Source organism: Pseudophryne corroboree, chromosome 6 (genome assembly GCF_028390025.1).
Source record: "Pseudophryne corroboree isolate aPseCor3 chromosome 6, aPseCor3.hap2, whole genome shotgun sequence".
In the NCBI taxonomy this organism is placed as follows: Eukaryota; Metazoa; Chordata; class Amphibia; order Anura; family Myobatrachidae; genus Pseudophryne; species Pseudophryne corroboree.
This window is the reverse complement of record NC_086449.1, coordinates 774,636,551-774,662,390: the sequence shown is the minus strand read 5'-3', so window position 1 is coordinate 774,662,390 and position 25,840 is coordinate 774,636,551. Positions and strand designations below refer to the sequence as shown.

The window sequence follows — 25,840 nt, the reverse complement described above, 5'->3', positions numbered from 1 at the left end:
TGTAACATTTATTGAGTGCATTCTATAAAATTATACGTAGCAGCTGATTGGTTGCAATGGTCAACTTCTCCACTGGCTCACTTCTCCACTCTTCACTGTTTCATGAATTGACCCCGAAGTATATTGTATATAGTGTCCTGGAGTAATGAGGTTGGAAATATTGGCATGTGGCTATATATTGTGTGCGTGAAATCTGTCTACTGGGCAAAGTATGTAGTGGATGGCAAGGTGGTATGATGGGGCATAAGGCTGTTAATATTAACACAAGCAGTGCTTAAAGTGGTCCTACAGAGGTGGTGGAACTCACCCCCCACCCCACGGCGCCCATGTAACAAAGGTATTGCGCGTGCCGCAAAAAAATGGGCGTGGTCTCAAAAAGATAGGTGCGTGGTCACAGAATAGTAATAAAGCTCACAGTAGTAGCACCCCATAATACACATAATGCCCACCGCAGTAGCGCTTCTTATACAATGCCCACAGTAGTAGTGCTCCTTATGCAATGTCCACTGTACTGCTAGTGCCCACAGTGGTAGTGCCCCTTATATAGACCTCATAAATGGTGCCCCTTATGCAATGCCCGCAATAGTAGTGCCCCTTATGTCCCCAGGAGTGATGCCCCTTATGAAGTGCCCTCTTTACAATGCCCTCATTAGAAGGGCCCCCAGTAGTAATGCCCTTAATGGTAATGCCCCTGTGTAGTATTGCCCCCAGTAGTAATGTTGCCTGTACTAATGCCCCCAGTCATTTAGCCCCCTGTAGTTTAGCCCTAGTAGTTATGCCCCCAGTGGTAATGCCCCTGCAGATATGACCCCAGTAGTTTACCCCCCCTTTAGTTTAGCCTCCCAGTGGTAATGCCCCCAGTAGTTTAGCCCCAGTAGTTTGCCTGCTTGTAGTTTAGCCGCCAGCAATAATGCCCCCCTTGTAGTTTAGCCCCTGTAGTAATGCCCCCAGTAGTTGAGCCCCTGTAGTTATGCCCCCAGTAGTTGAGCCCCTGTAGTTATGCCCCCAAGTAGTAATGCCCCTGTAGTTACGCCCCCAGTAGTAACGCCCCTGTAGTTATGCCCCCAGTAGTAATGCCCTCCTGTAGTTATGCCCCCAGTAGTAATGCCCTCCTGTAGTTTGCCCCCCATAGTAATGCCATTCTGTAGTTTGCCACCAGTAGTTAGCCCCTTTGTAGTTTGCCCCCAGAAGCTTGCCCCCTTGTAGCTTGCCCCCTTGTAGTTGGCCCCCAGTAATAATGTCCTCCAATAGATGCCCCCCAGTAGTAATGCCCTCCTTTAGTTTGCCCCCAGTAGTAATGCCCTCCTGTAGTTTGCCCCCAGTAGTTAGCCCCTTTGTAGTTTGCCCCCAGAAGCTTGCCCCCAGTAGCTTGCCCCTTGTAGTTGGCCCCCAGTAATAATGTCCCCCAGTAGATGCCCCCCAGTAGTTTGCCCCCCCGTAGCTCGCCCCAGTAGTAATGCCCCCCAGTAGATGCCCCCCGTAGATGCGCCGCTAAGGAAGAAAACAATCATAATACTTACCGAGCCCCGCTCCCGCTTCCAGAAGGCTGCAGTCCGTTCTCGCCGCCCGCTCCTCGGCACTACGGGAGAGACGTCATGACGTCTCTCCCATAGCACACAGTGACAGCTCCGGAAGCCACAGCTCAGTATTGAGCTCCTCCCTCCGGCTGCCGGGCGCCCGGCATCTCCCTCCAGCGCTGCACACAGCGGGTTAGGTGAGCCGGAGGAGGCGGAGCTGCGTTCCGTCTCCAAGTGGAACTGACGGAACGCAGTTCCGCCCCGTTCCGGCTCACTTTAACCTCTGAACACAAGGACGTGTTAGGTATAGGCTTATTATGCTGACCAGGGGGGTTGATATAGTGGACATAGAACTGTGGTGGGCATGATATTGTTAATGTGAGCACCGGGCTATAAAGGGGTTGGTTCTGGCAGACCTGGGCCACGCTGCAGGCTATTCCCACTCTATGGGAGTTGTGGGCACCCACGAATGGGAATAGTCCCTGTTAGTCGGAATGCCGACTGTAGGGCTGTTGAGTGCTATGGATCCTGGCCTCGGCATGGTGATCGCCGGGATACTGAGCATCGGTCACATGACCGGAACCCCTCTAAAGATGGGTATAGGGTTGTGTGTGGGCATGGGGATATTAATCTTGGAGCACAGCTGTATGTGGTAGGCATTGGTTTGCATGTGGTAGGCTGTGACTACAAAGGTGGCATGGGACAAGGCACACAGTTATTAAATGTCCTGCATTAATCTGCTAAAAGGCTTTTTTTGTGCCAACTTTAATTTCAGGACCTTTTTTTAATTGAAATAAATTCTGAATAGATTCAGTTCCAGCGCTTTACTTGAAAAAAAAGAAGAAGAAAGTTTGCATATTCTCTGCTCACTGCTGCTGCATGGGTGTGCGGCAAGTGTTAGGCAGGGACTCATCCTGGTTTATAGCTCTGGAATGTTAGGAGGTTTGTGATTGGGGATTCACTTCCTTTGATTTTTTTTTTTCCACTGACAAAAGTGTTTTGTGGATTTAACCTAGAAGGCCCTTCCATAGGAATTAGTATATTATAGTGTATGTATGTGTGTGTGTATATATATATATATATATATATATATATAGCGCCACTAATTTACACAGTGCTGTACAGAGATTATACTATATGGCATTCAGTTTATGCTCAGTCTAAAGTCCCTAATGTTGCAAACACACACGGGTCGTCAGACTGACATTCAGATTTTCAATTGTGTCAAACTAATGATATTTTTATAAACGCAATTGCTCAAAATTGGTGTGTTACCTTGTTTGGCAAATTAATTGTGCTTCCACAGGCACGCATAGGATACCGCTGCTGGTATATTTATACATATTATTACATTTAGTTCATATAATTTTCATATAAGCTCCTGAATAATTTTAAAAATAGATGATTCAAATTATCAAAACCGAGAAAATGCTAACGCTATGAATGGCGACTGTCAGAATTTTGACACATGAAATTAGGGTTTGGCTGTGGTCAGGGCTAGGCTGCGTACGGGCTAGGCTGCGGTTGGAATTAGGCTGATCAGGGCTAGGCTGCGGTCTGGGTTAAGTTGGTCAGGGCTAGGATGCAGTCAGGTCTAGGCTGCGGTCTGGGTTAAGTTGGTCAGGGCTAGGATGCGGTCAGGTCTAGGCTGCGGTCTGGGTTAAGTTGGTCAGGTCTAGGCTGTGGTCAAGTTGGTCAGGGCTAGGCTGTGGTCTGGGTTAAGTTGGTCAGGGCTAGGCTGCGGTCTGGGTCAAGTTGGTCGGGGCTAGGCTGCGGTCAGGGTTAAGTTGGTCAGGGTTAAGTTGGTCAGGGCTAGGCTGCGGTCAGGGTTAAGTTGGTCAGGTCTAGGCTGCGGTCAGGGTTAAGTTGGTCAGGGCTAGGATGCAGTCAGGTCTAGGCTGCGGTCTGGGTTAAGTTGGTCAGGTCTAGGCTGTGGTCAAGTTGGTCAGGGCTAGGCTGTGGTCTGGGTTAAGTTGGTCAGGGCTAGGCTGTGGTCTGGGTTAAGTTGGTCAGGGCTAGGCTGCGGTCAGGGTTAAGTTGGTCAGGTCTAGGCTGCGGTCAGGGTTAAGTTGGTCAGGGCTAGGATGCGGTCAGGTCTAGGCTGCGGTCTGGGTTAAATTTGGTCAGGTCTAGGCTGCGGTCAGATCTACAGTAGGCTGCGGTCTGGGTTAAGTTGGTGATGCTTTATGCTGCATACAGGGTAAGAATGAATAACAGATAATGGGGGTCATTCTGACCCGATTGCACGCTGCAGTTTATTGCAGCGGTGCGATGGGGTCAGAACTGCACATGCGCCGGCGCATGCCAGACGGCCGAAGACCTCGGGCCACTACGATGGCCTCTGCCTGATTGACAGGCAGAGGCGGTTGCTGGGCGGGGGAACGGACCGAACGGGTGGTGGGCCACAGCGGCTGCGTGATGTCACACGCAGCCGCTGTGGGCCGGGTAGCGATGAGTAGCTCCCGGCCAGCACGCTAAAGCTGCGCTGGTCGGGAGCTACTCTTGAAGTGCAAAGGCATCGCCGCTGTGTGATGCCTTTGCACTTCTGCGGGGAAGGGGGGGGGGGGGGGCGGCACTGACATGCGGGGTGGGTAGCCCTGTGCTGGGCGTCCCCCTGCATGTCAGTGTGAATGATCGAGCTACGATCATCTCAGAATGACCCCTAATGTGTACTGTGCAATATGTCAGTTCTGCGGAACACCTACAGGACCTTTTCAGGGACAGATGTAGAAAGCATGCGACTTTGCTGCGGTATCTGCGGCGTATTGGCAGATTTATGTAAACCTTGTATATTTCCATTGTGTACAGAGATAATCGGCGGCTCTTTCCCTGTAGCGGACTCTGTTATGCCTACTTGTCGGAGAATAGTGCAGCCTCATTGTGTATGTGTATGAATGGATATGGAAAGATATATAGAACAGGACTGACGTGCTCTTTTAGCATTGTCTGAAGAAAATCGGAGCATTGCCTCCAAAGAGAGACGCGCAACCACTAAGTGTTTGTTTTATGAGCAATGAGATTGTTTAAAGAAAACATTGTTACCTTAAGCTGTACTTTCAGGTAAGGTCAGGGAGAGTATCATGTATACATTAGGTACAGGGATCACTATGGGGGTCATTCCGAGTTGATCGTAGCTGTGCTAAATTTAGCACAGCTACGATCATGTTCCCAGACGTGCGGGGGGACGCCAAGCACAGGGCTAGTCCACCCCGCATGTCAGTCCGCCCCCCCCCCCCCCCCCCCCCGCAGTGATGCTTTTGTACTTGTGGAGTAACTTCCGGCCAGCACAGCTCCTGCTGCTGGCCGGGAGTTGCTCGCCGCTGCCCCTGGTCGCAGCGACTGTGTGTGACGCCACGCAGCCGCTGCGGCCCGCCCCCCGCACGGTCCGGCCATGCCTGCGTTGGCCGGACAGCGCCCCCAAAACTGCGGCCTAACACCGCCGTGCCGCCCCCTCCCGCCCATCGACCGCCTCTGCCTGTCAATCAGGCAGAGGCGATCGCTGGGGAACGACGGCCTTCGGCCATCCGGCATACGCCGGCGCACTGCGGCACCGGCGCATGCGCAATTCCGACCTGATCGCTGCGTTGCGAACAACTGCAGCGAGCGATCGGGTCGGAATGACCCCCAATATACCAGTGTGCGGCAGTGGCGAGGGTCACATACCTCTATCTCAGCCTGTTTGTTCTAAAAATAGTGCTTGCAAGCTATAACATCAGAATATATTTATCAAGGCAATGCATTCTTATTTTTGTTTTGTGGCCACTGGGTGCGGGGTGAGCCATAGTGCATTGAAGCAAATGACTGCACCCCCCCCCATCCCTTCCCATCCATTTCACTAGGAACATGGAACCCCCTTTTTTTCCAGGTAAAGTAAATAAAGTTTACACAGGGGAAGATGTATCAATTTTTACAAGTAAATTGTGATCCATCTCCACCCTATTTACCAGCTTGGACAGTAAAGCTGTTCTGGCATTGCAGAGACTTGCGAGTTTATGCGCAAGCCGCAAAGAGGATTTTGTGATAAGAAGCCTACAGCGTTCGTTATCGGGCACAAGCTCTGGAATGTTACGCTTGCTGCTCGCAGGCACATTGCAGGCAAGTAGCATATTGAAAGTATAGGAAAAGGGACATGGCCACACCCCCTTTACCTGTGTCCACACCCCCTTTCTAATTTGCACCAATTTTTATGTGTAAAATGTTGGAGGGTATGCACAATGGGGGTGATTCCGAGTTGTTCGCTCGCAAGCTGCTTTTAGCAGCATTGCACACGCTAAGCCGCCGCCTACTGGGAGTGAATCTTAGCTTATCAAAATTGCGAACGAAAGATTCGCAATATTGTGAAAAGACTTCTCTGTGCAGTTTCTGAGTAGCTCGAGACTTACTCTTCCAGTGCGATCAGTTCAGTGCTTGTCGTTCCTGGTTTGACGTCACAAACACACCCAGCGTTCGCCCAGACACTCCTCCGTTTCTCCAGCCACTACCGCGTTTTTCCCAGAAACGGCAGCGTTTTTTCACACACTCCCATAAAATGGCCAGTTTCCGCCCAGAAACACCCACTTCCTGTCAATCACATTACGATCACCAGAACGAAGAAAAACCTCGGAATACCGTGAGTAAAATACCAATCTTCATAGCAAATTTACTTGGCGCAGTCGCAGTGCGAACATTGCGCATGCGCAATAAGCGGAAAAACGCTGCGATGCGAAGAAAATTAGCGAGCGAACAACTCGGAATGACCACCAATGCTCGGTGATCAATATTTCTCCCCCCCCCCCCCCCCCCCCTCTTATTGTAATATGAGTATTTTTGGAAAACAAAACACATTGTACAACATTCCCGGCACCTTACCTCAGAATATAGTTTACTCGTAGAGATATCACCTTTCATATTGGTGCACCTAGCCTGGCATTGTGCGGAACACGTGTCTCACTACTGACGTGGCACGCTACTTTGTCTAAACAGAACTACTGTGAAAGTACAATTTTCCTCATTATGTTGTTTAAATGTAAACATACTTAATATTAAATTGTTGCATTGGAAAGATACATAGGGCCTAATTCAGATCTGATCGCAGCAGCAAATTTGTTAGCAAATGGGAAAAACCATGTGCATTGCAGGGGGGCAGATATACAGAGGCGTAGCTACCCCTTGGCCAGGATGGCACTCGCCAGGGGCGCCAGCTGAGGAGGGGGCGCCACCCAGCGGTGCCACCCTCGGCCAGGGGGTAGAATCACCTAGCAGAGGCTTTACCTACTGTCCCCCTCTCAGCGGTGGCTCTCCCGGAGACTCGCACATCAGCCAGCCACATCTACATATATGGTGTATTCAATTGAAGTCTGAATTGCCGTCAAGTCGAAAGACGGCAGTTTCCCACTTTTTTTCGTCGAATCAGAATCAGGATTCGACCTATTCAATGGAACTGCTGTTTTTCCGACTTGTCGGAAAACACGTGGATTGGTGGATTAGCCAATTTTTTCAAATTAGTGGGCAATTCCAAAAGACTTAAAAAAAAAGTCAGATCGGCATTATCGATAACGGGCAAAATCTGTCGGAAATGCCCGCTAATTGCATACTGCACTGTCGGAGAGGATCCGGCATGCATTCAATAGACCCCATAGTATTGATTTTTATGTGTGAACACTTTCTCTGTGTGTGGCTTTTAATAGCTTCAAGCGCTGACTTATGAGCGCGGTGGCTGAAAGTTACTTGCGTGTGTGTGTGTGTATGTATGTATGTGTGTGTATGTATGTATGTGTGTGTGTATGTATATATATATATATATATATATAAGAAAGTCTGTGCAGACCGGCACTCCCCCTCCACTCTTCACTGCTTAGGTGCCCTCTCAGGAGTAGATGAGTAGATGAACCATAAAGCAAGCGGCACTCTAAGTCACCTTGACAAAGGGGCGATTGGACCCCGAAACGTCGGATCACTATGTGTGTGAAATATATTTGACTTTCAATCAGACTTAGAGTGCCGCTTGCTTTATGGTTCATCTATATATATATATATATATATATATATATATAATAAGAATTTACTTACCGATAATTCTATTTCTCATAGTCCGTAGTGGATGCTGGGGACTCCGAAAGGACCATGGGGAACAGCGGCTCCGCAGGAGACTGGGCACAAAAGTAAAAAGCTTTAGGACTACCTGGTGTGCACTGGCTCCTCCCCCCATGACCCCCCTCCAAGCCTCAGTTAAGATACTGTGCCCGGACGAGCGTACACAATAAGGAAGGATCTTGAATCCCGGGTAAGACTCATACCAGCCACACCAATCACACCGTACAACTTGTGATCTGAACCCAGTTAACAGTATGATAACAGAAGGAGCCTCTGAAAAGATGGCTCACAACAACAAAAAACCCGATTTTTGTAACAATAACTATGTACAAGTAATGCAGACAATCCGCACTTGGGATGGGCGCCCAGCATCCACTACGGACTATGAGAAATAGAATTATCGGTAAGTAAATTCTTATTTTCTCTAACGTCCTAGTGGATGCTGGGGACTCCGAAAGGACCATGGGGGTTATACCAAAGCTCCCAAACGGGCGGGAGAGTGCGGATGACTCTGCAGCACCGAATGAGAGAACTCCAGGTCCTCCTCAGCCAGGGTATCAAATTTGTAGAATTTAGCAAACGTGTTTGCCCCTGACCAAGTAGCTGCTCGGCAAAGTTGTAAAGCCGAGACCCCTCGGGCAGCCGCCCAAGATGAGCCCACTTTCCTTGTGGAATGGGCTTTTACAGATTTTGGCTGTGGCAGGCCTGCCACAGAATGTGCAAGCTGAATTGTACTACAAATCCAACGAGCAATCGTCTGCTTAGAAGCAGGAGCACCCAGCTTGTTGGGTGCATACAGGATAAACAGCGAGTCAGATTTTCTGACTCCAGCCGTCCTGGAAACATATATTTTCAGGGCCCTGACTACGTCCAGCAACTTGGAATCCTCCAAGTCCCTAGTAGCCGCAGGCACCACAATAGGTTGGTTTAAGTGAAATGCTGAAACCACCTTAGGTAGAAATTGAGGACGAGTCCTCAATTCTGCCCTGTCCGTATGAAAAATTAGGTACGGGCTTTTATAGGATAAAGCCGCCAATTCTGATACACGCCTGGCTGAAGCCAGGGCTAACAGCATCACCACTTTCCATGTGAGATATTTCAAGTCCACAGTGGTGAGTGGTTCAAACCAATGTGATTTTAGGAATCCCAAAACTACATTGAGATCCCAAGGTGCCACTGGAGGCATAAAAGGAGGCTGTATATGCAGTACTCCCTTGACAAACGTCTGAACTTCAGGAACAGAAGCTAGTTCTTTTTGGAAGATTATCGACAGGGCCGAAATTTGAACCTTAATGGACCCTAATTTGAGGCCCATAGACAGTCCTGTTTGCAGGAAATGCAGGAATCGACCCAGTTGAAATTCCTCTGTAGGGGCCTTCCTGGCCTCGCACCACGCAACATATTTACGCCAAATACGGTGATAATGTTGTACGGTTACATCCTTCCTGGCTTTGATCAGGGTAGGGATGACTTCATCCGGAATGCCTTTTTCCTTCAGGATCCGGCGTTCAACCGCCATGCCGTCAAACGCAGCCGCGGTAAGTCTTGGAACAGACATGGTCCCTGCTGGAGCAGGTCCTGTCTTAGAGGTAGAGGCCACGGTTCTTCCTTGAGCATCTCTTGAATTTCCGGGTACCAAGTCCTTCTTGGCCAATCCGGAGCCACGAGTATAGTCTTTACTCCTCTCCTTCTTATGATTCTCAGTACTTTTGGTATGAGAGGAAGAGGAGGGAACACATACACTGACCGGTACACCCACGGTGTTACCAGAGTGTCCACAGCTATTGCCTGAGGGTCTCTTTACCTGGAGCAATATCTGTCCAGTTTTTTGTTGAGGCGAGACGCCATCATGTCCACCTTTGGTTTTTCCCAACGGTTTACAATCATGTGGAAGACTTCTGGGTGAAGTCCCCACTCCCCCGGGTGGAGATCGTGTCTGCTGAGGAAGTCTGCTTCCCAGTTGTCCACTCCCGGAATGAACACTGCTGACAGTGCTATCACATGATTTTCCGCCCAGCGAAGAATCCTTGCCACTTCCGTCATTGCCCTCCTGCTTCTTGTGCCGCCCTGTCCGTTTACGTGGGCGACTGCCGTGATGTTGTCCGACTGGATCAATACTGGCTGACCCTGAAGCAGAGGCCTTGCCTGACTTAGGGCATTGTAAATGGCCCTTAGTTCCAGGATATTTATGTGAAGTGACGTTTCCATGCTTGACCACAAGCCCTGGAAATTTTTTCCCTGTGTGACTGCTCCCCAGCCTCTCAGGCTGGCATCCGTGGTCACCAGGACCCAATCCTGAATGCCGAATCTGCGGCCCTCTAGGAGATGAGCACTCTGTAACCACCACAGGAGAGACACCCTTGTCCTTGGAGACAGGGTTATCCGCTGATGCATTTGAAGATGCGATCCGGACCATTTGTCTAGCAGATCCAACTGAAAAGTTCTTGCGTGGAATCTGCCGAATGGAATCGCTTCGTAAGAAGCCACCATCTTTCCCAGGACCCTTGTGCACTGATGCACTGACACCTGGCCTGGTCTTAGGAGCTTCCTGACTAGGTCGGATAACTCCTTGGCTTTCTCTTCCGGGAGAAACACCTTTTTCTGTACTGTGTCCAGAATCATCCCTAGGAACAGCAGACGTGTCGTCGGAATCAGCTGCGATTTTGGAATATTTAGAATCCATCCGTGCTGTCGTAGTACTACTTGAGATAGTGCTACTCCGACCTCTAACTGTTCTCTGGACCTTGCCCTTATCAGGAGATCGTCCAAGTAAGGGATAATTAAGACGCCTTTTCTTCGAAGAAGAATCATCATTTCGGCCATTACCTTGGTAAAGACCCGGGGTGCCGTGGACAATCCAAACGGCAGCGTCTGAAACTGATAGTGACAGTTCTGTACCACAAACCTGAGGTACCCTTGGTGAGAAGGGCAAATTGGGACATGGAGGTAAGCATCCTTGATGTCCAGAGACACCATGTAGTCCCCTTCTTCCAGGTTCGCTATCACTGCTCTGAGTGACTCCATCTTGAACTTGAACCTTTTTATGTAAGTGTTCAAGGCTTTCAGATTTAAAATGGGTCTCACCGAGCCGTCCGGCTTCGGTACCACAAACAGCGTGGAGTAATACCCCTTTCCCTGTTGTAGGAGGGGTACCTTGATTATCACTTGCTGGGAATACAGCTTGTGAATGGCTTCCAATACCGCCTCCCTGTCGGGGGTAGACGTTGGTAAAGCAGACTTCAGGAACCGGCGAGGGGGAGACGTCTTGAATTCCAATTTGTACCCCTGAGATACTACCTGCAGGATCCAGGGGTCCACTTGCGAGTGAGCCCACTGCGCGCTGAAAATCTTGAGACGGGCCCCCACCGTGCCTGAGTCCGCTTGTAAGGCCCCAGCGTCATGCTGAGGACTTGGCAGAAGCGGGGGAGGGCTTCTGTTCGTGGGAATATGCTGTCTGTTGCAGTATTTTTCCCCTTCCTCTGCCCCGGGGCAGATATGAGTGGCCTTTTGCCCGCTTGCCCTTATGGGGACGAAAGGACTGAGCCTGAAAAGACGGTATCTTTTTCTGCTGCGAGGTGACTTGGGGTAAAAAGGTGGATTTCCCAGCCGTTGCCGTGGCCACCAGGTCCGATAGACCGCCCCCAAATAACTCCTCCCCTTTATACGGCAATACTTCCATATGCCGTTTGGAATCCGCAACCCCTGACCACTGTCGCGTCCATAATCCTCTTCTGGCAGAAATGGACATCGCACTTACTCTTGATGCCAGAGTGCAAATGTCACTCTGTGCATCTCGCATATATAGGAATGCATCCTTTAAATGCTCTATAGTCAATAATATATTGTCCCTGTCCAGGGTATCAATATTTTCAGTCAGGGAATCCGACCAAGCCACCCCAGCACTGCACATCCAGGCTGAGGCGATTGCTGGTCGTAGTATAATACCAGTATGTGTGTATATACTCTTAAGGATATTTTCCAGCTTTCTATCAGCTGGTTCCTTTAGGGCGGCCGTATCAGGAGACGGTAACGCCACTTGTTTTGATAAGCGTGTGAGCGCCTTATCCACTCTAGGGGGTGTTTCCCAACGCGCCCTAACCTCTGGCGGGAAAGGGTATAATGCCAATAATTTTTTAGAAATTAGCAGTTTCTTATCGGGGGAAACCCACGCTTCATCACGCACCTCATTCAATTCATCTGATTCGGGAAAAACTACGGGTAGTTTTTTCACACCCCACATAATACCCTTTTTTGTGGTACTTGTAGTATCAGAAATGTTCAAAACCTCCTTCATTGCCGTGATCATGTAACGTGTGGCCCTACTGGAAAATACGTTTGTTTCCTCACCGTCGACACTGGAGTCAGTGTCTGTGTCTGTATCGGCCTGAGGTAACGGGCGCTTTATAGCCCCTGACGGTGTTTGAGACGCCTGTACAGGTATCAACTGATTTGCCGGCTGTCTCATGTCGTCAACAGTCTTTTGTAAAGTGCTGACACTATCACGTAAATCTTTCCATAAGACCATCCAGTCAGGTGTCGACTCCCTAGGGGGTGACATCACTAACACAGGCAATTGCTCCGCCTCCACACCATTTTCCTCCTCATACATGTCGACACAACGTACCGACACACAGCACACACACAGGGAATGCTCTGATAGAGGACAGGACCCCACTAGCCCTTTGGGGAGACAGAGGGAGAGTTTGCCAGCACACACCAGAGCGCTATATATATACAGGGATAACCTTATATAAGTGTTTTTCCCTAATATAGCTGCTGTATATATTTCTATGCCAATTTAGTGCCCCCCTCTCTGTTTTACCCTGTTTCTGTAGTGCAGGACTGCAGGGGAGAGTCAGGGAGCCTTCCTCCAACGGAGCTGTGAGGAAAAATGGCGCCAGTGTGCTGAGGAGATAGGCTCCGCCCCCTTCACGGCGGCCTTTCTCCCGCTTTTCTATGGAAATTTGGCAGGGGTTAAATGCATCCATATAGCCCAGGAGCTATATGTGATGTATTTTTTGCCAACAAAAAGGTGTTTTATTGCGTCTCAGGGCGCCCCCCCCAGCGCCCTGCACCCTCAGTGACCGGAGTGTGAAGTGTGCATGAGAGCAATGGCGCACAGCTGCGGTGCTGTGCGCTACCTTATAGAAGACAGGACGTCTTCTGCCGACGATTTTCCGGACCTCTTCAGTCTTCTGGCTCTGTAAGGGGGCCGGCGGCGCGGCTCCGAGACCCATCCATGGCTGGGCCTGTGATCGTCCCTCTGGAGCTAATGTCCAGTAGCCTAAGAAGCCCAATCCACTCTGCACGCAGGTGAGTTGGCTTCTCTCCCCTTAGTCCCTCGATGCAGTGAGCCTGTTGCCAGCAGGTCTCACTGAAAATAAAAAAACTACTTTAAACTTTTCCACTAAGCAGCTCAGGAGAGCCCCTTAGCCTGCACCCGTCTCGTTCGGGCACAAAAATCTAACTGAGGCTTGGAGGGGGGTCATGGGGGGAGGAGCCAGTGCACACCAGGTAGTCCTAAAGCTTTTTACTTTTGTGCCCAGTCTCCTGCGGAGCCGCTGTTCCCCATGGTCCTTTCGGAGTCCCCAGCATCCACTAGGATGTTTTATATATATATATATATATATATATATTTCTCTAACACACACATACTCCATAGCAGCACTCCTAGATAACCATACATCTGGTCTCCGTGCTCAAATGCAAAAATCTCTATCCAAAAAGCCCAGCACAGGAGACATTCATCGGGATAAGATCACTTGTATTAACATCCCAATGAATGTCTCCTGTGCTGTGCTTTTTGTATATGTATATATATATTATCACTACTGTGGTTAATTTGTTTTGTAGGTACTATTGTGTGGCCACACCCCTTTTTCAGCACAAGCAATTTCCCTATTTCAAATATGGGGAGGGGGCAGCAGTCTCTTACTTTGCCAGGGGCACTCGGACTACTAGATACACCCCTGCAGATATAACGTGCAGAGAGAGTTAGATTTGGGTGGGTTATTTTGTTTCTGTGCAGGGTAAATACTGGCTGCTTTATTTTTACACTACAATTTAGATTTCAGTTTGAACACACCCCACCCAAATCTAATGCCCCCTACACACTTACAATCTCACTGCATGCTATGAACGTTCTCGTTTAATGAACGAGAACTCGTTCATATTGTGCAGTGTGTAGGCACCAACGATTAACAATGCACGGCCCCGCGCTCGTCAATCATTGGTGCCGGGTCGCTTATGCATGCAGGCCAATATGGACAATCTCATCCATATTAACATGCACTGCTATGGAGCCGGGTGACGGGGGGAGTGAAGAAACTTCACTCCCCCCCCCATCACCTCCCCCAAGCCGCCGGGTCAGCCGTATCCGCCGTCGGGAAGCTCGGTGGCGGATCGCTGAGTGTGTAGGGCCCGTAACTCTCTCTGCACATTTTATATCTGCCCCTCCCCCCTGCAGTGCACAAGGTTTTGCCCATTTGCTAACAAATTTGCTGCTGCGATTAGGTCTGAATTAGGCCCATGGTTTTACCTTTCTGTGTCATGTCACACTGGGGTAGATGTAAGCCTGGAGAAGGCATAAAGAAGTGATAAACCAGTGATAAGTGCAAGGTGATAACACACCAGCCAATCACCTCCTAACTGTCAATTTACATATTGGAGCTGATTGGCTGGTGCGTTATCACCTTGCATTTATCACTGCTTTATCACTTATCACTTCTCCAGGCTTAATACATCTGCTGCAATGTTGTATGCTTAATGCTTGTATCTACAAAAAGATAATGCTGACATTTTGGTACAGTCATGGGCAAGATGCTAAACTACATAAAAAGGGGAATCTTTGTAATACCAATACTATATTTAAAATGTATGGGAATAATATGGTGGTTTATACCGGATGTTGAGCGTGATATGAAGTATGGCTGTCCGCTCTATCTACAGTTAGTAGAGCTGCTATGACAGTCTGTGTCCTCCAGTTAGGGTTACCAAGATTTAAAACATAAATCCGGGAATCCAAAGTACTCTGCTCTAAAGGTGGGTACATACTGGCCGATATATCGTCCGTTCTATTGGACGGCCGATATATCACAGGTCCGTCGGCCAGTGTGTACTGGCGATATGTCTGTGAACTCCGTCGTTCACAGACATATCGTGTCTGCCCCATAGCACAGCCGACGGCCAATATATCTACCGATATATTGGCGCATCGCTGTGTGTGTACGGATGACCAGCCGCCCGCACGTACACATGCTGCAGCGGCCGGCGGTGATTGACAGCTGAACTGGGCGGGCGTGTGCATGCACAGCACACTGCCCGATCCGTCCATAGATATATCTGCAGATCAGTTGATCTGCAGATATATCTATCAGTGTGTACCCACCTTAAAATCTGCACTAATCACAGGTGTTTTTTTTTTTTTTACTCATGCAAATTATGGTAATTATATTTGTATTTTGATTATATGGTGCTACCATATTACACTGTGCTGTACAGAGACAATGGGGTAAATTTACTAACACTTCTAAACCAGAGAATTGGTGAGGTTGCCCATAGCAACCAATCAGATGCTCCCTATTGTTTTCTAAAAGGAAATAGAGAAATCATAGACAGCATCTGACTGGTTGCTATGGGCAACATCACCTCTGTTTTAGAAACTTTAGTAAAATTACCCCTATGAGTCATACTGCAGATGCAAATTTGTCCTTTGCTGCAGCCACGCCTGCTTCGTTATGCAGTGCCGCTACAAATCCCTTCCCTGGCGTACATCTATGCATCTGTCCGCGTTCGTACGCACTGAAATACCGCTTAGTATATCTTTAGACGCACCATTGAAAGTTTCTCAGCTTGAGTATGCCTTCTGATGTCAGCGGTTCAGCGTCACTGTACGTAACCAGTTTCAGTGATACACCCAAAACACTCCAAAAAGATGCAACATTGCATTGCATCTTTTTGGCCACCCTCCCAGTTACTTTTCAGTCACCATCCAGGAATACCCCTTAGTGTTAATTCTAGTACCCTGCACCTGTCACAACCCGTGCAGTTACTCTTTCCTTTCTAGCGTGTCACACTCTGCTCTGGTGCTTCTAGCACATTCTGGTCTCTGTATCCCAGCACTGAGCTACAGACCAGAGTATGCTAGAAGCACCAGAGCAGAGTGTGGCACCCCAGGCAATAAAGAGGAACTGCATGGGATGTGACAGGTGCAGGGTGCTAGAATGAACACTACCCTTCACAAAGCACTTGCAAAAGCAAGCATGGGAGGGCAGCCTGGATTATGCCTCTTTAATTATGAAGGCAAGAAATGTTGCATTCAAAAATAGTATGAAATAAACTTACTAAGCCTCAGATTTATCAAGCTTTGGAGAGTGATAAATAGCACGGTGATAAAGTACCAACCAACCAGCTCCTAACTGTCATTCTTCAAACACAGGGGCAGATGTATTAAGCCTTGATACAGCATAAGGAAGTGATAAACCAGTGATAAGTGCAAGGTGATAAACACACTTGCCAATCAGCTCCTAACTGTTAATTAACATATTTGAGCTGATTGGCTGGTGCGTTTATCACATTGCACTTATCACTGGTTTATCACTTCCTTATGCCTTCTCCAGGTTACATCTGACTCACAGTCTGTAACATGACAGTTAGGAGCTGATTGGTTGGTGCTTTTTCACCATGCTATTTATCACTCTCCAAGGCTTGATAAATGGGGGCAAAAATGTATTCTATTTCTGTATGTAAAGTGATAATGCTGATATTATCTTAGACCGCAAAGCTATACCTCTGAGTACACAATTACCGTTGAGCCGCTATGGCCGCTAGGCTACGTGCTACGCACTTTGTACGCTATTTGCGTACAGAGCCCCGCACGTGGTACGTACTTGACGTACACAGGCCGCGCTGAGTGTACAGAGAACACACAGCGAGCGCACACACAATTGATAACCTTTAAACCTTGTTAACGATATAATGTGATGATATGCTTACACTTTAAACCCTTAATAGTAAAGTACTGTAATGATGTTATACCTTTAAACCTTAAGTAGCGCTGGCTATAAAAAGTATCCGCAGTGCGTACACCTTAACAATGCTTATACACCTTAAACAGGTTAAACTACTTTAAAGCCCATGCAGGAAAGTGAAAACACAACACTGTTTGTAGTTGAAACCACAGGGTTCTAAGGCCTCCGTGGATTTGTTCCAAAAAGGTAAAAACAATACAATTTATACACTACAGGCTAACAAGTAAATCTAAACAGAATAATGGCTACAGAGAATGTACGTACGTGAGAATATTCGCAAGCGCAACCCGAATCCGGTCCTCCGCTTATCAGTTAGATAGTGTTCAGAGTCTTTGATAGTGACCTGGCCTGCAGCTCGCTCTTTATTCAGTAGGTCAAGGCATAATACAATAGACACTGTGTGCTCTTCTTCCATTGGTTAGGGGGTGGGACATGTCCTGCACCGGGAACCATTGGTTAGTTCAAGAAGTGGGCGATGGCTAGGACTTGGGATGTGGTTTCTGTTGCTTACATCTGAGTTCCCGCCCCATGATCAGTTAAACCCATCACATTAAACATAAATCTGGTATTATTAATATCTTAATGAGGTAAGTTTTAACAATGTTCTTATTCCCACCAGATTAATGTTCACGTGACCCTGAACAATATGATCCCACACATGATATTACTATCTATTTCAATCTTCAAGATATTCATATATCCACATATTCATATATATATATATATATATATATATACTAGGTGCTTCATCGCGCCCTACGGGCGCTCTTCACACCGTCGGAAGGGGCTACGCCCCCTTAACCCCTGCACGCCTTTCTGGGGTTCAATATATGGAGTATTACCTGCATTCCTAGTTTTGTTAGTGTTTGAATATTGCACAATGATAGTGCGTCCGATGGTGAAGGGGGCTTAGTCCCTTGCAACAGGAAGGGGTTTGGGGAGTGGGGACCGCGGATGGGGGAGGGGGTATGAAGGCGCTGTGGCTGGGGTAGGAGCAGGGGTGTCGCAGGTGGGGGATGGCAGCTGCAGGGCTGTTGCGGATGGAGGAGGGGTTCCGAAGGCGCTGCAGATGGGGAAGGGGTGGGTGCGGGTGTGCAGTGGATGGGGGAGGTGTCCAGGGGGCGCGGTGGGTGGGGGAGGGGTGGATGTGGGGGTAACGTGGGTGGGGGAGTGGCGGGTGCGGTGTTGTTGCGAATGGTGTAGGCGATGCAGATTGGGAAGGGCCTGCTGCGTGGGTGGGGTAGGGGATCCAAAGGTGCAGCGGGCGGGGGAGAGCCAGATGCGGGGTGTGGCGGATGGGGGAGGGGATGCTGCAGATGGGGGAGGGGTTTGGAAGACACTGCGTGTGGGGTAGGGGGTCCGAAGGCGCAGTGGGTGGGGGTGCCACGGGTGGTGGAGGGGCAGGTGCGGGGGTTTGCGGGGGATGGGGAGGGGTCCAGGGGCGCTGCAGGTGGTGGAGGGGCAGATATCAGTGCACATAATCTCTGTGGTAGTTAGTGAGGGTTGGTGATGGTGTGAGAGGGGTGAAGGCCAGTACACAGACAGGCAGTTAGAGAGCAGGATGAGGGTGACAGGGCATAGTGATGGGGAGTACTTAGCAGATATAGGGGTGGGCTACAGGTGTGATGTCACAGTGTGTGTACCTTTGCTCTCATGTGTGAGGTATGTGAGGTATATGTGAGGTATGTGTGAGGTAAGGATGTGCGGGTCGTGGTGGCCACTAACCTCCAGGCTGCTGCTGTGAGATGGTGACTGCAGAGGGAGGGAGCTCAGACCCAGCAGCAATGGGTCGTGGTCAGCATTCCTTCCTGGCCCCGTTCCGCCGCACACTGTCCGCCCCGTCTGACGGGTGTCATTCCTCCATCCTGCATGGCAGCGTCAGCTGCTGTGATCGCGGAGCATAGGTAAGCGTCCGGAGCCCTGTGGGCGGGCAGGCATGGTGTTTCCCTGGAGAGGTGCGGCGCGCGTCCTTAGGCTGCAGACGGAGGGAGCTCCGGCCCAGCAGCAATGTTGATTAGTGCGTTTTCCGTCCTGGCGCTGTCCCGCTGCACATGCTCCGCACCGCTTGCCGCTGAGCATGGCAGCCCTTGTCTGTATGCTGCAGATGCTGATCTAGCGGTGCCTGAGCTAGCGCCCTCTCCCTGGGGTGTGGGTGTCAGGCGGCAGGTATGGTGTGTAGGTGGGAGAGGAGCTGCGGGCGGCGACTCGCTGCCTGCAAGTACCCTCCATATCAGCGCTGTTCCCCTCCCTGCAGATAGTGTCAGTGGCCGTGGTGTACTTTTGCTACTGGTGGCCAGGGTGCTAGGGTGTTCGGTGCCCCCCTGCAAACTATGAATTTTGCGCCCTCCCATATTCCTTTGTTGTGCATCGGGAAAAGTGGTGTGGTCTCACAACTAAGGGGCATGGCCACACAATAGTACCCCCATTTAAAATTACGCCACAATGTAGCACAATCTTATTCATCTTATACGTAATGCCCCACCCGTAGTAGTAGCGTCCTTATACGTAATGCCCCACCCGTAGTAGTAGCGTCCATATACGTAATGCCCCACCCGTAGTAGTAGCGTCCATATACGTAATGCCCCCCCAATAGTAGTAGTGTCCTTATACATAATGCCCCCCAGTAGTAGTAGCAGTTATATGTAATGCTCCCCAACAGTAATAGTAGCGTCCTTATACATAATGCCCCCCCAGTAGTAGTAGCATCCTTATACATAATTCCCCCCCAGTAGTAGTAGCGTCCTAATACATAATGCCCCCCCAATAGTAGTAGTGTCCTTATACATAATGCCCCCCCAGTAGTAGTAGCAGTTATATGTAATGCCCGCCAACAGTAATAGTAGCGTCCTTATATGTAATGCCACCCCTGTAGTAGTAGCATCCTTATACATAATGTGCCCCCAGTAGTAGTACCGTCCTTATACATAATGCCCCCCCCAGTAGTAGTAGCATCCTTACATGTAATGCCCTCCCAGTAGTAGTAGCACCGTCCTTATACATAATGCCTCCCAGAAGTAATAGAGTCCTTATACATAATGCCCCCCCCAGTAGTAGCGTCCTTATATGTAATGCCCCCCAGTATTAGTAGCCTCCTTATACGTAATGTCCCCCTATAGTAGTAGCGTCCTTATACATAATGCCCCCCCCAGTAGTAGCGTCCTTATATGTAATGCCCCCAGTATTAGTAGCCTCCTTATACGTAATGTCCCCCTATAGTAGTAGCGTCCTTATACGTAATGCCCCCCCATAGTAGTAGCGTCCTTATACGTAATGCCCCCCCTATAGTAGTAGCGTCCTTATACGTAATGCCCCCCCATAGTAGTAGCGTCCTTATACGTAATGCCCCCCCTATAGTAGTAGCGTCCTTATACGTAATGCCCCCCTATAGTAGTAGTGTCCTTATACGTAATGCCCCCCTATAGTAGTAGCGTCCTTATACGTAATGCCCCCCCTATAGTAGTAGCGTCCTTATACGTAATGTCCCCCCTATATTAGTAGCGTCCTTGCATGTAATGGCCCCCCCAGCAGTGGCGTCCATAAAGTGCGCACACACAGACATACCTCACACACACACAATTCACACATATATACAAACACACACACCCCACCATATATACACACACACACACACACACACTATATACACACACACACATTTCTCTCTCACCCTCCACTTACCAAGTCTGGCTGGCCGTCACTGCAATGCTGATTCCACCACTGTTCAGCTGTCTGGTCCCGTGTAGCTCCGCCCCTCTATTCCGTGTAGCTCCGCCCCCTCGTGACGCCGTAGCTCCACCCCCTTTTCGGGCCCGCACTTCACAGCACACAGCCCGCTGTCACAGGTGATTGGGGGGGGGGGACAGGCACAGCAGCCGGCAGCTAGTGGCCATCCTCACCTCCTATACTGTAAGGTAGGGTCTTGCACCTGACTGCTGCTGGCGCTGGGTATGGGGTAGCTCCCTGCAGCAGATGCAGTTGACTCCGCCCAGCTCTGTGACTCCGCCCAGCGTTACGAGCACAGAGTCACAGATTAAGGCAAATATATAGGAGATATATATATATATATATATATATATATATATATATATAGATAGATAGATAGATAGATATATAGATACATACACACATACTCCTGCTATTACAATTTGTTAGGAATTATATATTTATTCATTCATATATATATACATATATAATATATTTAAATGAATACCTCTATCGCCATGGATTTTGGACTAGGAATGTTAGTATCCCAAATTCCTATCTGTCTGGTTTTGTTGTGGTTAGCTATTGTTTCTGATCTTCCAAACATACTCGGCTCCTGGGCATTGTTCACCCTTGTTTGTCCCTTACTTTCAGGTGAGACAATGACAACTCAGCACTCATTATTCTGAAGAGAAACCTGGCCATCTTAGTAAACAAAGGTGTATGCCCTCTTCATAGAATCTCAAAGTTTAGTGTAAATTCGGCCATTGTATCTCAGTCTGTGGGAGATTTAATTTATGTGTGACTGGGTTCCATTCTCGTTCCCTCCACATTCTTAATATATTTTAAATACAATTTATATCTATATTCTACTTCTGCACATAACTATACGCAGGAACATGCGATTTTCCTCTAACCAACACCAGTATGTTTCCCTTAAAATACCCTACAGCTGGATACTAGACATCACCTTCCAACCTTTATCTGACCCTTCCTATCATGCAAAGGCGAATCCCTCTGTCCAGGAACTGTTTAAACTAATAATACTCGCTGACATGGTCTAGAGGAACTATATCTAAAATGTACGCTATATGGGTTAAATATGCAATGTTCTAATAACACGCTACGCGCTCACAAACTCCGCCGTAAATACCCATATCATGCGCACGATCGCCGGAGCGATCCCACGCAAATTGCGGATATGTGCGCACACGGCGGACTGAGTGCACGAGCAGCGGGCATGTGCATGGGGTTAGTACATTAGGCATGTATTACAATATTTTTCGACTTTGACAAAAGTGTCTTTGTTTTTCCCCACGCCTTGTGTCTTGCAGGCTAGGCGAGATGCAGAAGTGGAGATAGAGAAGCGTCTTTCAGAACAGACCTCGATCATTAAAAGTGATATGGAAAGGAAATGTGCAGGTAACGAGAGGCCGTGATATCTCTGTCATATTGTAGATGGAAACTGTAAGAAATAAGGTGACATGGGATCGGGGTTTGCAGAGCAGTGTTTCCTTCCTGTCTATTTCCTGGGGCTGGTGTCCTCACGGAGACCTGTCCTATGCGTCCCAGTGATTTCATATGGATGAGTTTATACTTATGTGTACAAATGGATTCCTCCTCTGTGTATATGTTGAAAGCCCTCCTTACAAGCCACCTAGGTTTTGTAGAGCTCTCTATAGTAATAATGGGGGGTCATTCCGAGTTGACCGCTAGCAGAAAATGTTCGCTGTGCAGCAATGATGCAAAAAAACAGCACTTCTGCGCATGCGGCACAATGCGCACGCGCAACGTACTTTCACAACGGCCGATGTAGTTTCACATAAGGTCTAGCGAAGCTTTTCAGTCGCACTGCTGGCCGCAGAGTGATTGACATGCAGTGGGCGTTTCTGGGTGGCAACTGATCGTTTTCAGGGAGTGTTCGGAAAAACACAGGCGTGCCAGGAAAAACGCAGGCATGGCTGGGCGAACGCAGGGCGTGTTTGTGACGTCAAAACAGGAACTGAACCGTCTGAAGTGATCGCAAGCGCTGAGTAGGTCTGAAGCTACTCCAAAACTGCACAAAATAATTTTGTAGCCACTCTGCGATCCTTTCGTTCGCACTTCTGCTAAGCTAAAATACACTCCCTGTGGGAGCCGGCATAGCGTTTGCACGGCTGCTAAAAACTGCTAGCGAGCGATCAACTCGGAATGACCCCCAATATACAATAAGATCGGCACCGTGTTATGGCGATGGCGTGCTGCAGGATTACGCCAGTGTTCTACTAACGTCTAAATAATTTATCAACTAGAAGCCATGTTAGCATTTTATCATTGTTCTGTACATGGGTGTGGTATGTTATGTCGGCAAGAATATTGACGACAGTGGGGGTGATGTATCAAGCAGTGAAAAGAGTGGGGAAGTGGACCAACAGCAACAGCTTTGAGATAGCATTTATCAACTACAGTCTATAAAATGATAGGTAGTACCTGATTGGTTGCTATGGGCAACTTCTCCACCGGCCCACTTCTCCTCTCTTTTCCTGCTTGATTCATCATCCCCAATGTTTTTGCTGGAGCAATAATCCCGGCACCATGATGTTGACCCCAGTTAAAACACAAAATTAAGCATTTTAACACTGTCACCCGTATAACTGTAATCATTCTGTTAAAATTCTTTCATTAGCATTTTCAGGTGGGATGAAGCCATTGTGCTGGGATTATAGCATTGACCAGAACATTGTTGACAATGAAGTCTATTCGTGAAGCAGTGAAAAGAGTGGAGAAGTGAGCCTGTGGCAACCAATCCGCTTCTCCGTACAATTGTATATTATGCAGATGATAAATGTTACTTCAATGCTGATTGGTTGCCATGGGCATCTTCTCCACTGGCTCCTCTCCACACTTTTCACTGCTTCATGAATAGAACCCAAAGTCCTTCTAGATATTCTGCCATCATACCCCTCTACACACGGTGAATGTAGTCAGCGTCTCTCCAGGCAGTATGAGGCATAAACCAAGGGGTTTTATAGCAACATCCTTTCTCACACAACACTTGTGAAAGGATCAGCGGGATTATGGGTGTAAGGAGAGCACTCACCAGTCTTGTCGTTCAATATGCTGAATATATTTATTAGTTCATAGCAGCAGATCAGATACATGTTGATGTTTCGGTCCTCTGAGGGACCTTTGACAAGACGTGTGTGGTGCCTGTTCAAGGATGCACAAAATATATATGTGTGTGTGTGTGTGTGTGTGTGTGTGTGTGTGTGTGTGTGTGTGTGTGTGTGTGTGTGTGTGTAATATAATATATGAGCATACATATATCTCATACTAAGAGTGCATGATGATCCCTCCTACACCGCTGTGCGGCTTGGAACACATAACCTTTTGTCTAAGTAGACACTATACAATATGACAGCCCAGTTGTTGCACAAAGCAGTGCACTTGACCTTTGCAGGCAGACCACTATTAAGCACTCATAAGAGCTACTATTCCCCCCTCCAGGCATAACCTTATCTACACTTGCTGAGAGTCACTGGTATTAAACACAAAAAAAATGCTGACATGGAGGAGAATGGTTCCTTTGTATTACTCCTATCTGGCCAGGAATTAGGAAGGTGACGCAGAGTTAGCCAATGCATGATATTACCAACGGTTATTCAGCACATTCATATCCAGACATTTCACAGCATTAAAAACAGTTTTTAACATAAAACTGAATGACGAGTCTATAAAGACCCATTGTTTGTAGAGATGGCGCGTTCGGATCTATTCGCCTCTTAACCCTAAAATACTGCAAGTTCGGATTTTTCCAGATTTTTTTTATTGGCTATCCAAAACACGTGACAGCTGGATAGGCAGTAAGATGCTGTTTTTGTGAATATCACCAGTTCTACAGTGTCTAGATGGTACCAGCATCTCGAATATCGAACTTCGGGGGGCCGAGATATTAGACTTCCAGCCGCTGGGTGCTGGTGATTTCTCTACCCAAGCTAAGTTCACTCTCCCCTGGTTAGCAGTAAGCGATTTTGACGGTGAATATCTCTGGTTCCTGAAGGCCGATAATCAGAGCTGGCCCTAACCAATATGATGCCCTAGGCAAGATTTTGGCTGGTGCCCCCCTAGCACCGCCGCTAGTTCTGCAGGAGATCCCTGGCGTGAGTCAGCTGGCAGCTCTGCTAACGTTGGGCGCCTTTTGTTTATAAAAATGCATCTTATTTGCATTACTATGTGGCTTCTGCTGAGTAAATTGATATGCAGCATGCCTATATTCTGTGTGTGACTGCGGCTGTATCTGAATCCGAAATGCTACATTACAGTGATTTCCAGGAATACACTGCAATGTAGCATTTCGTATGCAGATACAGCCGCCGTCACACACAGAATATAGGCATGCCGCATATCATTTTATAAGCAGAAGCTGCTGGTGCCCCTAAGAATATCAAATGCCCTAGGAATTTGCCTAGTTTTCCTATGCCTAAGGCCGGCTTTGCCAATAATTTAGCTGAGGGTACCCCCCCAAAAGCGGAGATTCTACTTTTCCAATGGCACCAGGGACTGATCGGACCTTGGGGAGCTGAGTAATGTGGCTTTCGCCCCACTGGAACATACCGAATATTAAGCCCCCTCTGTGTCCACTCTGGCCCTGCGGATTAAACACCACCCTACTGCTTGGAGCAGCTGTCACCACAATTTAATGAGAGGAGACATGGAGCTCAGACCCAGAATTTTTTTATTTTTTGTTTGTTTTTTTGACTGGCTGTTGAGTAATGCTCTGAAGCCCAATGTGGTCAGGATTTTTGAGGGGAGGTTGGTGAATAACTCTGGTTCCTGGGGTCCAATAGTCACCACATTTGGGGTGGAGGCAGCTGAGACCTCCTCTCTCCAACCCCACCCCAACCAAATTTTGAGGGGTACCAAAAAGTGTCCCCTGTAAATGAAATCACACTGAATGCTAGGTCAGACATGGCATATGTGCGAGAGGGGTCGACCTACAAACAACCCGTGTCTGCGGTATAGTATGAAAAGGGTTCTTTGAGCTGGGACCCGGGTTACACACGCGCTGAAAAACCTGTGTCGGAGTCGTGAATATCCCGGGGCGTATCTCTGAAAGGGGTATAACTCTTACCTGGACAAGGGTAATAGACTACTGAAGAGATTACCTATGTAAAATATCCCTGTGTATAATGAATGCTACCCTGACAATCCATCGCATAATTATTAGGTGTGGCTGTTTGATATGAACATATCTAGTTCTATAATTTTACATAAAAATATATAATTAGACGGATGCAGCCGGAGCACTTTGTGTGTTAATATATTTTTACCTCAGACCTTCTATCTGATAGTGATGTTTTTCTTCCTACAGAGCTACAGGAAAGTCACAGCCAGCAAAACGCTTCTCTCACAGAAACCTACCAAAAATTAACCACTTCCCTTCAGGTCTGCTTCTGTTTTACGCCTTTCAGTATCTAGAAGTTATTTCCGCTGCATGTGGTGGGGCCTATAACCAACTTGTGATTCTTATCTTCTTATTTT

The 25,840-nt window shown here is 48.2% G+C and overlaps 1 protein-coding gene across 1 annotated transcript in view; it reads left to right on the top strand.

Moving 5' to 3' along the window:
• Window positions 1–25,840, top strand: part of CCDC69 (coiled-coil domain containing 69) — a 68,363-nt gene that overhangs the window by 24,812 nt on the left and 17,711 nt on the right. Inside the window, exons 4-5 of the mRNA XM_063928698.1 lie at window positions 21,655–21,742; window positions 25,671–25,744. Coding sequence (XP_063784768.1) covers window positions 21,655–21,742; window positions 25,671–25,744 — 162 coding nt within the window. The remainder of the gene's footprint in view (window positions 1–21,654; window positions 21,743–25,670; window positions 25,745–25,840) is intronic.